The sequence below is a fragment of the Spermophilus citellus genome (assembly GCF_964194105.1).
Source record: "Spermophilus citellus genome assembly, chromosome: 16".
NCBI classification, from domain to species: Eukaryota; Metazoa; Chordata; class Mammalia; order Rodentia; family Sciuridae; genus Spermophilus; species Spermophilus citellus.
In genome coordinates, this window is record NC_138196.1 from 10,553,931 (window position 1) to 10,568,802 (window position 14,872).

The 14,872-nt window shown below is 36.2% G+C and overlaps 1 protein-coding gene across 1 annotated transcript in view; it reads right to left on the reverse strand.

Annotated features, from left to right (window-relative positions):
* Positions 1 to 397: 397 nt before the first annotated feature.
* Positions 398 to 14,872, reverse strand: part of LOC308635082 (metabotropic glutamate receptor 1-like) — a gene marked incomplete at both ends in the record, with an annotated part of 33,931 nt that continues 19,456 nt past the window's right edge. Inside the window, 3 exons of the mRNA XM_081269337.1 lie at positions 398 to 1,332; positions 13,121 to 13,247; positions 13,538 to 13,545. Of these exons, the coding sequence (XP_081125463.1) occupies positions 398 to 1,332; positions 13,121 to 13,247; positions 13,538 to 13,545 (1,070 nt within the window). The remainder of the gene's footprint in view (positions 1,333 to 13,120; positions 13,248 to 13,537; positions 13,546 to 14,872) is intronic.

Sequence of the window (14,872 nt, forward strand, 5' to 3'; positions counted from 1 at the left end):
TTGCATCTTTGACCCAGACCCCAGAGGTGTATTGATGCTCCTCAGAGAGAGGACCCATACAAAAGGAAAAAAGTTACTGGGAGAACTGAAGCTTGAGGTTCTAGACAAAAATGAGGATGTGATCAGCCAGCTGTTGGTTCATGCTACTTGCTGTGTCAAAAGAATAAAGACGCGAACTTAATGAAAAACTTTAAGTTCTATCTTCCTACTGCAATAGAATGTGAAATTTGTTAAAGGAAGAAAAAGTAAGAAAAAAACTTAGGGGAAGAAGAGGGCAACAATTTGGACAAATACAGGAGAGGGGGGGGCACAGGAGAGAGGGGGAGAGGGGGAGAGGCGGAGGGGGGGAGAGAGAGAGAGAGAGAGAGAGAGAGAGGACAAACTCGGATGAGATAACTCACTTGGCATTCCCTGCCCCTGGCTTCTTTCTTCGGAAAATGTTGAGGAACGTGTTGGAGCGGCAGGGCAGCTTGCCATCGCCCACATGCATGCAGACCACATCAGAGGTGGTGAAGGCACTGCGGACATTCCTCTCAGGTTTGGCAATGATGATGTACATCTTGGGAGTGAACATGCACCCCAGGGCCACTGTTACACTGAGGCTCACTGCAAAGCAGGTAGTGATGATCTTGTAGTTGCTCCCAAAGTAAATGGGCACAAAAGCCAGCCAGATGATGCAGGTGGTGTACATGGTGAAGGCGATGTATTTGGCCTCATTGAAGTTGGCCGGCACGTTCCGGGTCTTGAAGGCATAGTAGGTACAGCTCATGATGAGGAGTCCGTTGTAGCCCACAGGAGCCACCACACCCAGGTTGCTGGTATTGCAGATAAGGTAGACTTCCTTGATACTTGGGTAGGACAAAATGGGCATGGGAGGCTCCATGATGATCAAGGTTACCACCAGTGTTAGTTGCACACTAATCAAAATTGAGGCAATGATCACTTGGGCCCAGGCACTCATGAACCTGGGCTTGCGGGTACAGATCTTCTTTTTGCTGCCAGCAAGGATGTGTGCAATGCGATTGGTTTTGGTCACTAAAGCAGAGTAGCACATGGCAGAGGAGAGGCCAACCAGGAGGCGCTGGAGGTAGCAGGATGTGGTAGTCGGTTTGGCAATGAGAGTGAAAGGGCACACGTAACCCAGGAAGATGCCAGCTAGGATGATGTAACAGAGCTCCCGACTGGAGGATTTGACCACAGGTGTGTCTCGGTACAGCACAAAGATGAGAGTGACAAACACGGTAACGAGGATGCCCAGGCAAGAAAAGACGATGGCTATGATGGATTCTATGTTGCTCCACTCAAGATAGCGAACAGGAATGGGCTCACAGCCTGTAATGAGAAAAATCGTTTGAATGTGAACCTGAGATTTCCACTGAGCAATAGTGACAGTACACAGTAGTTACCAGAGACATAGCTACAGCCACATTCTTCATGATTTATATTATTTTTATGCTTTTCACTAAATTCCTCAATGTTATACAAAGGTACTTCTATGTCTTCCCTGGAATATCATGTCCCCAAACCTAATCTCATTACAATCATGACATATAGAGCCTATAAAAATTGTTTTTTAACACCAGCATGATAAATAGATGACACCCTATAGATGGATCTTACTTCTTCATTGTCAGAAAGAAAAAACAAACTGCTTCCAGTTGCAGTTCAGCTGTGATAAATTAATAGAATAAGATAGTTAGAAATAAACTAACACAACTTTTATTTTATGCATTGTCCATAAGCAAGTGCAACTCATAGACAAGTATATTTGAGGCAGCAGAATGTTTTAAACATAAATTTAATTAGGAGTGTGTAGAAGAATCCGAATTTTTACGCTTACCACATAATTCTATATTACCTGCTTAAATTCCTGTTAGTCATGACTGACATGCATCCAGCATTTGCGGGTCTTTGAGTTAGTAGCCTCTAACAGTCACACCAAAGAGGAATGAACTTTCTCTTCACCCATCTCTTGCAAGCAGAGACCAGCATCGTGTTTTTAAATGCTGCACTCATTTATTTCCTCTAGATGGATAAGTACATCTATTTTGTTTTTTAGAGTGAGAGAAAAATATGTCAGGCCCTCGAGACGATCCTTTTACATGATTTTGTATTTGGTCTGGGCCAGTACTTCCCAAACTGCAGGAGTAAAAACATTTCCACAAATGTACAAAAAGACTCATTGTTCTATGGTCCTGGCAGCAAGGAAACCACCAGAGACTATTTTAGGGTTGTTCAGTTAGTCAGAACCAACCCACCTCAGTGAACATGTTTTTGTATGCCAACCAATGGATGTTAGCTCTTACTGTTGAAGATCACACAGCAGGGGACACACTCACTTCAATAAGTGCATACCCACTAACCCACAGCAGTCTCACACCAGTATTGTATTTCTACAGATGATGTGAATCACTTTATGTTCAGAAGTTTATCAATCCCTGAAGTCAGTACTTTACAAGAACCCATAGAAAATGAGCAGTCTCTTCCGCTCAGAGAAAACTTATCTGTAGAGTATAACTATACCTCATTATACTTTAGCAATAAATTCAGCTTTTGTACTTTTAAAAATTCCACATAAAGTTGTCCCTCAGTATTGATGGGAAATTGGTTCCAGTACCCCCACTAGTACCAAAATTTGCTGATGCTCAAGTTCATTATATAATATGGTATAATTTGTTTGTAAATAACTTCTACACATCCTTCTGTGTAAATAATTTCTAGATTATTCATAATATCTAATGCAATGTAAATATTATGTAAATACTTTTTTGCCCTGCATTGTTTAGGGAATAAGGACAAGGAAAAACTCTGTAAATGGTAAGTACAAACTCAACCATTGTTATGATTTGGATATGAAGTGTTCTCCTAAAATTTAATGTGTTGGAAATATGACACCCAATGTAGCAATGTTCAGAGGTAAAATAATTAAATTATGAGAACTGTTTAACTCCATCAGTGAATTAATTCATTTGATGGATTAGTAGTTTGAATGAACTAATTTAGTAACTGTAGGTAAGTGGGAAATGGCTGGAAGAAACAGGTCACTGGGGGCATACTTTGGGGTTGCATTATGTTGGTGACTCCTTGTGCTTGCTCTCTCTCTGTCTCTCCATCCTTCCTTTGCTTCTTGTCTACCATGAATTGAATAACTTTCCTCTGCCATATCTTCTGCCATGATGTTCTTCCTCACCTCAGGCCCAGAGCAATTAAGCCTGCTGACCATGGCCTGAGACCTTTAAAACCATGATCCCAAATACACTTTCCCCTTCTAAGTTGTTGTTGTCAGGTATTTTGGTCGCTAACACAATGATCATAGTCTAACTATATAGTATGTATATATGTCTACAGTACATGAATAGTTCATAAAACATATTAGCAACAGGGAAATTTTTTTCCACCCATTGTTGGTTGGATCCAAACATGCAAAACCAGCAAATACAGAAGGCCAACTGTATTTAGTCTTACTGTCTTTCATATTTCTAGAGATTTCAATGATATTGTTTTAAAGACCCTCATTTAGAAAGATTTCTGAAGATGCTGTGACCAAGTTTGACTTGCTGGGACCCTCAAGTCCAAACTGTCCTTCCCACATACTACATAAGAGTCAGTATAAAAATGAAAATACTTACACTGCATATAATTCAAGAAACTGAAATAAGGAAGATCAGAACAGAGCACATAAGTCTTCAGATAATCCTAGATACCTGGGTTATATAAGAATCTTTCCTTTTGTATGGTCTGAAAGGTTTACACCATGCTAGGGATAAATTAACAACATGGCACATATTGAAGAACTATTGCCCATTGTTATAGGAAGCTTCTAAGATGTTCTCCAATGACCCTCACCTCTTAATATTTATGTACTTGTGTAATCTCCTCCTCTCAAGTATGAGCAGGGCTGGCAAATTGTTTCTAGTCTATAGAAAACAGCATCCTAATGGATGTTGCTTTCAAGCTTAGGTTACATAAGTTAATGACTTCCATCCTACTAGCACACTGTCTCTTGCTAACTCTGTTGAAGAAACCTGCCATGTTGAGGTTCATAAGACAAGGAACTAAGGGCTGTCCTTGCCCAACCACCTGCAAAATATGAGTTCTCAGTTCAACATCCTTTGAGGCAAGGTATAATCCTGCCAACAACCTCATAAATGAGTTTAGAAGTGTACCCCTCCCCCATCAAGCCTTCAGGTTAGACCCCATCCCTAGTCCTGTGAAAGATCCCAAAGCAAGAACCCAGTTAAACAAATGCCTGACCTGCAGAAACTGAGATGATAAGTGTGTGTTGCATTAAGTTACTAGATTTTATGTAATTTATTACAGAGCAAGCGATAACTAATTTATCCACTAAACCTAACCCCTAATCCAGTAGACAATGTTAAAATCCCTTGCCTTAGGGCAGTTTCAGACATAAAGAGTCAAAACATTTTTTAGGTTTTCGCTATGTCTTTAAATCTAATGTTACCTCATAATAAATTCCTATTACACTAACTGCCCAACATTGTCTACTAGTTAATTGATTAATTATGAATTATTGCTACTTCTCCTTTCCCTTTTCTATCTACTGATGTGATTCTCATAATAGCAACCTTATAAACCTTAATCAATTTAGGAGAATCTCAGTATGTGTTTTTAATCATTCAAGAAGTGTTACTGCTCAGAATAGAATTTTAGCACTCAAGTACTAAATTTTGACTTGATATTGCTTTGCTATGACTTTCATACTTAAAATTTCTTTACTACGTTTTTATACTAAAATTAAGAAGGAACACTTCTAAGTTTGATATACAATAAGCAGTACAGTCAGTATTATAAAGTCCAATACTTTACCCCAACCTAAATTTTTCTAATAATAACTGAAGTAGAGCCTTCTCTATGGTATATTTTGGGTACTGCTAAAATGAAGAAGAAGATACATAAACTAATGGTGCATATGGTTCCAGGATGATTCATTTGTTTGAAATTATATTCTTTTTTTTGTCAGTCCTAAGGATCAAATCCAATACCCTGACACCCTCTACAGAAGCACTCTATCACTGAGCCACAACTTCAGTCTCAGAAACATTTTAGGTCTTTGGATGTTTTCTGAAAATAAGCAATGATATTAATTACTTGATATCATAATGTTACCTAAAATAATTACTCTCATGAAGGTTTACTCATAGTAAAAAAGTTACTATAGAAACTAAAGATAGAGTAAAACTAATAAAGATACAGAGATATAAATATTTTAGACATGCTTTGATGAAAAGTCCTTACTCTACCCAACTGCCTCATATAAAACGACAAAAAAGCATTTTTTCAATAATAAAAACTTTATGGGGAGGTTCACAGATTGAACTTCAGATATACAAAATCAGTCAGAAAATGTTCTAAAAATATCTCAGAATGGTCATGTTGTAAGATTCATAAAGAAAATATTGGCAAAGCCCTAATTCCTATCTGGTGGCACCAGATAAACTATCCAATGGACACTGTAGAAAATCCTCATGAAAAAAAAGAATTTATTTTAAGAGGGACAAATTGATAATGTATTAATGGGAAAACATTTCCAGGATAGCAGAAGATGAAGCTAGTTCATACTTAATTTCTGTTTTAATTATTCTTCAAAAGTTGTGAAGATGAGCATTGACTGATAAAACTGCAAAAGGATCCTTTAAACAATCTCCAAATGGGTTGCATACAGTTGTCCCCCTCTATGATTTACAAATATGCCTGCATTCAAATAGTATGTTTGTTTTCTGAACAGGTTGGAGAATTTTCCTGTTGAAAAGGAACAATCCTTACAACCGCTAAATTACAATTAGATTTGTATTTCTTAGGTAGAATATTACAACTTATGAATCCAATGATATGGGAACTGGAAATGGTAAGAACAAACTCTATGGAGAATTTCACAGATTGAAAAAAGGTTTTCATGAATTTAAACTTTGTAAGATTATCTTCATTATTCCCAATCTTGAGAAAAAAAATAAAAGGGGACCTTAATGTTACTTAAGCTTATACCTTGTAGTGATTTTAAACTGAGCTTCCCTGAGAGGATAGAAAACAGAAGGCCCATGACCATTGTTAACCCTAAGCCCTTACAGCGAGCTAATGACAACACAGTGGAATTCTGTGTAAGATACCTGTAAGAAGTTTCTTTCTTATATCATACTCCCTTGTGTGTATTCTTGCTTATTCATATTTTTCTTTACTGACTTCAGGATATAAATCTGAGCCCATCTTTACTAGTTACCTTACTAGTATTAGGAATTCACCTAAGCCTAGATTTTACTAGAGACAGTCATTACTCCAACTCAATAATTCACTTATAGCAAGCTGTTGATAGTAAAGATAACTTGAGGAATAATATAAATGTATGTTACAATAACTTTTCCAATGTATCTTGTATATGCAAAGATTTGAAAGGATAAGAGTTCAGATCTTTGAAAGGATTCAGAAGACTCACAGAATGTACTTACATAGTGGTTTCATTTAAAGGCAGAAGTTGTGTTATAAAAAGGAGAGTACAGGTCACCAAGAACTCAAAAGATATCCAGTGCAAGCTTTTATTCATGTACAAATAAACTTCATCTTCAGATTGACCTATCAAGATCTGTCTTATTGCTTTGAGATAGCTCAAAGCAGAAATTCCCAGTAGAGTCTTTTTATCATCCTCAAGATGTGAAGCTGAGTCAGGCTGTTGAATTGGTTATGCCAAATGAAATTTATCAGTAAGAAAGCTGGATTTGTCACCAGTGAAGTTTCAAATTTTAAAATATATTTCATAAATCCCAATTCCCACAACATGGGCAAAAGTCAAAGAAAGATACTAAAGGCATCTCCAGAGGTGATCATAAATTTGTCCAAGTCTAGCTGCAAAATATCTCTATCCTACTCAGTATATCATATACAGATAAAAAACGTCTTTATGCTACAAGGAGATTAAATATTCTTGTGTTTTAACAGTAGCAGTTTGTCACGGAAACAGCCAGAAACATTCTGGCAACTCCACCATGACTGCTTTTTCTTTTGGGAATATCCTAAATTCTTTTCCTTCTGTGAAAACCAGACTCTTCAATGCCAATTCAGACTCACCCAAAACAGAATCAATCACCTGTAGATTAGAGCTTATAATTTAAATTTTGAATAACTTCTTCTAAGTTGACTTTCTTTCTTTTCTCTTTTTTCCTATATATTTTTAGATTTTCTACATTTGAAAAGCATTAACTTTGCCATCTTGATGGAATTAACTATAATGTCCAAATTATCTACATGTAATGTAATGAGGTGTGTTTTTTTTTTTTTTGGTGGAGGGGGGGCATAAAAAAGTGTTAACCAGCCACTTGGATGTTTTGGGGTCTCCCAGGACTAGAAGGGGTAGGAATTACCTTTAACCAGTGGTAAGTCATGTGCTAAGCCTACTTGACCCCTAGCCTATCTGATTGAAAAGAAGACTTTATGGTGTTGTTCATATGACATTTGAAGTCCTGAGAACTTAAAGACTTGGAAAATGTTCATGGTTACTGTTATCCCAGAGAATCCAGAGCCATCAGACAAGTAAGTTTCCTGCTAGGAGAGTACAAATTACTGAATAAAATCTGAGACATGGTGACAACTCTAATCTGAGGACCAGAAGCTACTTCTAATTTTTTAATCAAATATTTGAGAGGCTAAAGTTTAACATCAGACTTCTTTCTAATTAGATTAAGTCAAATTTAACATGAATCAAGAAGTAAAGAAAGGCAATAACTATTTCACCCAAAGCTTCTCTAGGCAATTCCTAACAATTCCTACTAATTTATGATTGTATAAGGCCTCAGAGAAATACGCTTTCCTTAATATTATTTCATTAATATCAATTGACTACAAGGTGAAATTCTATTTATAATTCAATGTCCAGCTTAAATGTTCCTTTTCTTTTTTTTCCCCTGTGAAGGCTTTTCTCTTCCCAGGGAAAAATAATTGCTTCTTTCTTGGTGTTTGTATGACATTTTGCACATATCCTTATTGTAGGACTTTTATTCTAATTAACTGTTTACATGTCCAGTTTCAAATGACACTCCTTATATTTGTTTCATTCTCCTGTAAATCCTCAAGTCTCCAAACATGCCTCACACTAAACAAATGGCAGGGTATCTTACAGAATTAAATAAAGAAGTAGGTAGTAGTGTGAGAGGTCACACAACTGTTGGGATGGAGAAAAATATTAAATTTGTTACTTCCCGTAACATTAATTTCTGTTTTTTAAGGGAAGTTTCAATGTAGTCTTGTCTTTCTGATAAATCCTCTTATGCTATTTGACATTTTAAAAGAAATAAATAGTATTGGATTACTTATGGTTGGTTCGTGAATTATTAAACTACTGTCATGTTATATATCATTGTGAGAGAATCTTGTTTATGCATCATAAGACATAAAGCATAAAAATGCTGAATTCAAATGTGCATTTTCCCAGTGAGAAAATATAAAAAACTTAAAAGCTTCAAAAAAACACTTCCTCTAAGAAATGCAATGATTTCTCTTCATAGCCAAAACATGACACATCCCGATGAAAATTTTAAAGTCACTTAAAAGCATATTTTATTCATTGATATTAGCATCTTTGGAATGTGTAAAAAAAGTACCTGTCTAGAAAAGTAATTCAAAAATATTTTCAGAAAATCTACCTTCAGGAAAAAAATCATTCCTCAAATTTTAATTTCTCGTTTAAATTAAAATTTAATAAAAAAATCCACCCTTGAAAACAAAACATCTACTTAAAGGCAGTGCTTTTGCTCTTCAGAGTATTTCTATGATTTTGGTATTTCATGCTAGTGGGTTTTCTCTTCACAACTACCACTACCATGGCAACATCAGCAACACATTGCCACGTCCCCTGCCCTTGCTCTGTGCTTGACATGGCAAATGGGGTCTGTTTTTCCACTCATGTCTGCAAGTGAAAGGAATGCAGAAATACTAGGTGTCATTAAAACATATGTATAAATTAATATGCAGGATGCATGTTCTGTAAGATCCTAAGGTAATATTTACAAAGTGGTTTGGATATATGATCCAAGAGTAGCTGCTTTGCAGAGCTAAAGGCAGAATCTGAGCCGTTGCCTGGCTCGACTCATTTGACTGTTAAAGTGACTTACATCTATGATGCCTCACAATATGGTACATCTTTAGAAAAAAATAATTACGCTATTCTCCTTCTGTATATAGTCAGAGAGGCTTTCTTTTGCTTTACCAAGTTAAAGAGTCCTCATCAATGGTAGTTATGATTTCCAGTGGGCTGACAATATGCCCACAATGGAAGATCTCCAGGGAATAAAACGCATGTCTTTGAGTTCCATTATTACAATATATTAAATCTTTTATAAAAGGTTTTCTTTTTTGGTATCTTAATGTTTTAAAATACGATAAAGTTCTTTTTCATGTATGAGGTAAACTCTAATTCAAGTGAAAAAAGAGCAATAGGAAGTTTGGGAAAGTTCAAAAGAAGGTGGACAAGAGAAAAAACTCTTGTCCTTCCAAGGCAGGACTTCTGACTTCTAAGACCAACCTAAGAAAGGGATCACTTTTGTCTTTGTGTCTCTTCAATCATCTGTGATTTCAGAGAGCAGAGAGGAATGACTATTAAATCAACCTCAGCTCCAAAACAGAATGGGCCTCTGTGGGACCTGCTTATACAAGAAAAAGATGCCCAGCAGGAAGCTCATATTATAAAGGACGAGAAAAATTAGAAAAGAGACAACATAGAGTGAGGGGGGTGGATTGGGTCTACAGGAGGTTGGCAAAACTTTTCCATGCGAGCCCACTGCATGAAAAAGGAGATAAATGACATCAGAGGGACCATTAGGCCCCGGGGAGAAAAAACCCTGAATTTACATTCTGATTTTTCTAATAAACAGCTACATTAATCTAGATGAATGTGGATGAGTCCCTTCTGTCTAATTCTCCAATTTAACAAACATTTACTAGGTAACTCTTATGTCTAAGGCATTGGGCTTTGAGTGAGAGGGTATTTTAGTACTATAGCATAAGAGTTTAAACCTGAGGGAGGGCAGGCACTGATTGCATCAGATTCTGTAGGATCCCACCCCAAAACTAGCAAATGGGAATCTCTGGAGGTAGCTAATTCCTGAGTAATTTTTAGGCACATGAAAGTTTGAAAGCCAGCTTTTAGGTAGAGATTAAAAAAAAAGAGTGCAGTATGTACCTTCAAAAATATTCTGATCTAATTTCCTTTTCTTTAAAAAGGGCCTTTGTACTAGGTGATTTCCAAAAGTTTTCTGATAACTCACTTTAATGTTTTTTTTTTCTAACAGTTAACCTTTTACATGGTACTATCACTTAATATGTATAATTTTAGTTATGTGACCTGGTTCTACTTATCCAGCCATTTATAGATGGTTTGAATAAACCACAAGAATTTTGTTGTCATATTCTTCTTTAGAATCAAGTAAAAACCTCCTCTTCTCCTCTGATGCTTCCCCCCACCCCATATTTTTTACATTGGTTCATATTAGTTATACATAACATTAGGATTCAGTTTGATATCATTATAAATGATGTATTATAATTTGCTCTAAGTCAGTCCCAAGTACTTCTCCTTACCCTCTCGTCCTCCTCCCCTTGTTCCCTTTCCTTTTCTCTACTGATCTTTTTGGTATTTACTTATTGTTGTTTTTTTAAATTACTGCCTTGTGCATATACATAATGGTGAGATTCACTGCAATATATTCATATATTTTACATAGGAAAGTTAGGTCAGATTCATTCCACAGTTTTTCCCTTATCCCTTTTCTCCTCACTCCCCCTCAATCCCCTTACTCTACTCTGTTGATCTTTCTTTTATTTGATAGTATTTGATAGAGTCCTGCTTAACCCCTGAGCCACATCCGATCCTTTTTGATTTTTTTAATTTGAGACAGGGCCTCACTAAGTTGCTGAGGCTGGCTTTGAACTTTAAACCTCCTGCCTCAGCTTCCTAAAATGCAGGGATTACAGGTGTGCACTACCGTGTCAGACTCTCTTTTTTTCTTTACTCTTGACTAGCTTCCACTGTCAAAGAAAACATTGGACCTTTGACTTTCTGTGTCTGGATTATTTTACTTAGTGTAGTAGTCTCCAGTTTCATTCATTTACCAGCAATTGCCATACGCTCATTTTTCTTTATGGCTGAATGATACTCCATTGTGTATATATGCCATACTTACTTTATCTACTTATCTGATGAAGGACACCTTTGTTGGCTCCATAGCTTGGCTATTGTGAATTATAGAGCTCTAAACATTGATGTGGCCGGACACCTACGGTAGGCTTATCTTAGATCTTTTGGATACATACGGAGGAGTGGGATAGCTGGGTCATATGGTGGTTCCATTCCTTCTGTTTGGAGGAATCTCTATATTGTTAATAAGTGGGCAAAAGAACTAAACAAACTTATCAAAAGAAGAACTACAAATGGCCAACAAATACATGAAAATATGTTTGTATCTCCAGGAATTAGCAAAATGCAAATCAAAATCAGAATGAGATTCCATCTCATTCAAGTCAGAATGACAGTTATCAATAATACAAATGATAATAAGTGTTGTTGAGAATATGGAGAAAAAAGTTACATTCATACATTGTTGTTGGGGCTGCAAATTAGTGCAATCCCTCTGAAGCTTTTGATGGTACCCAGGGAAGCAAGAGATCAGGATTTAGTGAACTGGGTTCTGCTTTCAACTAGTTGCATGGATGTAGACATGATGCACCCTCCCTCACCCCTACAGGCTTCAGCTTCTTTGTGAGATGAGAAGTTAGGTTATTCAAATGACAAAGGCTGCATGTACTCAAATGACAAAATTCCTAGGGCTTATGACTCTTGAAATTTATAAAACATGTTAGTGAGAAACCTCTTATCTGTGAACTTGTGCCATGGTCTGTGGAAAACAAAATTTGTATACATGAACATTGCTCTTTGGGAAGTTATAAACTTCCAGGATCATTCCATCTTAGCCCCACTGACTTTACTATTGAATTATCTCTTGCACTCATTTTTTTCCTCTTCATCCCCACTGCAGCAGCCCTAGACTCTTTGAAATGATTCACTGAGACCAACAGGACAGCTTCTTGATGGCTGTGTTTCCAGTCTAATTTACACTCCACCCCACCACCAGGCCTGTCCCTTGGTAAACAGATACCATGTCACTCATCACCCCAAAGCCTTTCAGTAGATGCACATAATTTGATCAATTTCTTTCCCCAGTACCCTCCTTTTCCCTCCTCTCCTCTCTCCCCAAATCAGATTGCTCCAATTTGCAGATTGATTTTTATTGTTGTTAATTATATATGTAATTATATATAATTTTTATATACAATATTCATCATATATTCATACATTATGTATATTTATATTATCTAATATGTATACTTATATACATTAATAATAAAATAAAATCCTTCAGTATTTCTCCTGTGCTAAAGCCAGAATAAACATAGGGGAAGATCATGTGGAAGTCCCTGTCACCACTGCCAGTGTCCTGCCTAACCTTGTTTTTCACCACTTTTTTACCAGCCCCTTTGTGTCTACTGATTAGCTACGTGTGCTGGTCCCAGGGTTTCCCCAGATCTATTTCAGACTTTTAAATTTCCCATGTTTTGTTTCCTAGAATTCCTTTCATTTCCTTGTCTACCTTTTATTGCACTTGATAAATATCTATTATATTCTTAATTAAATATTTTTCTCATCTTTCTTTCCTTACATATCTTAAGCAAAATAAAAGCACGGATTATATCTCATCCTTTGTACCTTTTCAGTCTATAGTTGTGACTCATAGTAGATGTTCATAAAATGGTTGCCAACATAAATTCAGTTAACTAGAAAAACTTTTGATAAAATATTAAAAAGGAAAAACTGAAAATAACTCTAAAACAGAATATCCTACAAAATAACAACTCACTTTTATTTAGATGTAAATGAGATTTCTTTGCAATATAGATTATGGAAAACTTATAAGATGTCTGTGCATACTGTTTGACACAAGCATTAGAAAGGGTGTGCTGTAAATTAACATTGAAAAGATATAATGGCTCACATTTGAATGATGGACATTAGAAAGCGCAATAGTTAGGGTCAAACAAAGTTTACAGTTGAGGCTGCATGTACCTGTTAGATCTGTATTGGGCCACCACCCCAGGTCACAGGCTTTGCAGGTAAACTCATCTTGCACGTATTCATTCTCCTTGCAGGCTGTGCAAATCCAGCAGCAGCTCACTTCTCCTTTCCGTATGACCTGTAACACAGGAATATTTCACATCCTAAAGGTTTTCTCGCCAGAAAAAAAATCCTATATGTTGAGGAACCTTAAGAACATAGATTAGAACATATAGGATTATTTTAGAATTCAATTGTGAATCTCAGTTCAGCCCATCCTGAGTGTGAGGATTTTAAATAATAATTCATTTTATAGATTGAAATGACTGTATTATTTTAAGGTTTTAAAAAACAAGACAGTTTTAGTTTAGTTTTAGTTTTTCCTTGTTTACATTTGTATTTATTCATTGCTCCAAGGGTAAGAATTACCTTTTGCTCTGAAGAAAAAAGTGATGTTTAGCCACAAAAGTTTTTATACAATTAAACCTTATTAGTTCACAAAAAACAGGGACTATAAAATTTTGTTGTGATTATGAAAAAGAATTATAGATAATTTCATTCTACAGCAACTTTTTATACATAAGGCCAGAGTGATGGCAAAGAAAACATAACCGGGTATTGGTTTTGTCTGACTTGCTCTAGTGAATTTAAACAATCATATTAATTGTTGGAAGAAAAAGTTACTAGTCAAAAATTATGGAAGAGTTGCTTTTTATCTGAGTACTTTAACTTTTCCCCATTTTCTATTTGTTTGTAAATACTTTCACACTTATTTGAACAAAACTAAACATCAAAACAACCTGCACTTTGAGTACAGGAATGTGGATGGCATATAATTAGGTCTTGCTTTCATCTCTTGCCTGACAATTTCTGCCCTTCATTGCTTAATAATTCACATATTACAATAATCAATATGGTTTGCTATATCTTTTTATTTTTACCTATCACATTTGTTCTTTGTTCCTTTTCCCTGATTTCCTGCCTTCATTTTTAGCATTCCATGCTATTCCCAATAGTGGCTTAGTAGCTAGACCTCTTTTTGTTTCAGTGGTTGCTCTTTCATTGACAGTAGGCACCATTAACTTATCACATCTATATTTCACTAATACTTTGCCATTATACTACATGCATAAAATTGTATGATGTAAGAATCCTACATTAATGTTCTTTCATTTTTCCTTCCCATCCTAATGGCTACCATTTTAATACATTACTTATAAGCATTGTATAGCACCATCAACCACAACTATCTTTTTACTTCAAACAATTATTTTTAAGTAAAATTGTAAAAATCAGAAAATTTGGAATCAGAAAAAAATTGTTATATGACCAAGGTGTAGTGGTGCATGCCTGTAATCCCAGCTATTGGGAAGCTTGAGGCAGGAGGATCTCAAGATTGAAGCAATACAATGAGCCCCCTCACAATGAAGGAGAAGGAGGAGAAAGATGAGGAAGAGGAGGAGGAGGAGAAGAGGAGGAGGAAGTGGAGGAAGAGAAAGAGGAAGAGGAGGAGGAGAAGGAGGAAGGGGAGGAGGAGGAGGAGGAGGAAGGGGAGGAGGAGGAGAAGGAGGAAGAGGAGGAGGAGGAGGAGGAGGAACAAGAAACTGGAAAAATGCCTTTGTCATTGTCAGCTCTGCAAATTCCATTCCCTAGAAATTGTTCTTTACTTGGACTCTTAGAATTCCACTCTATTTAAATGCAGATTAATAGTCAAATAATCAAGGGAAAATCTCTGGAAATTTATGGAATTCACTTTTTTTCTTT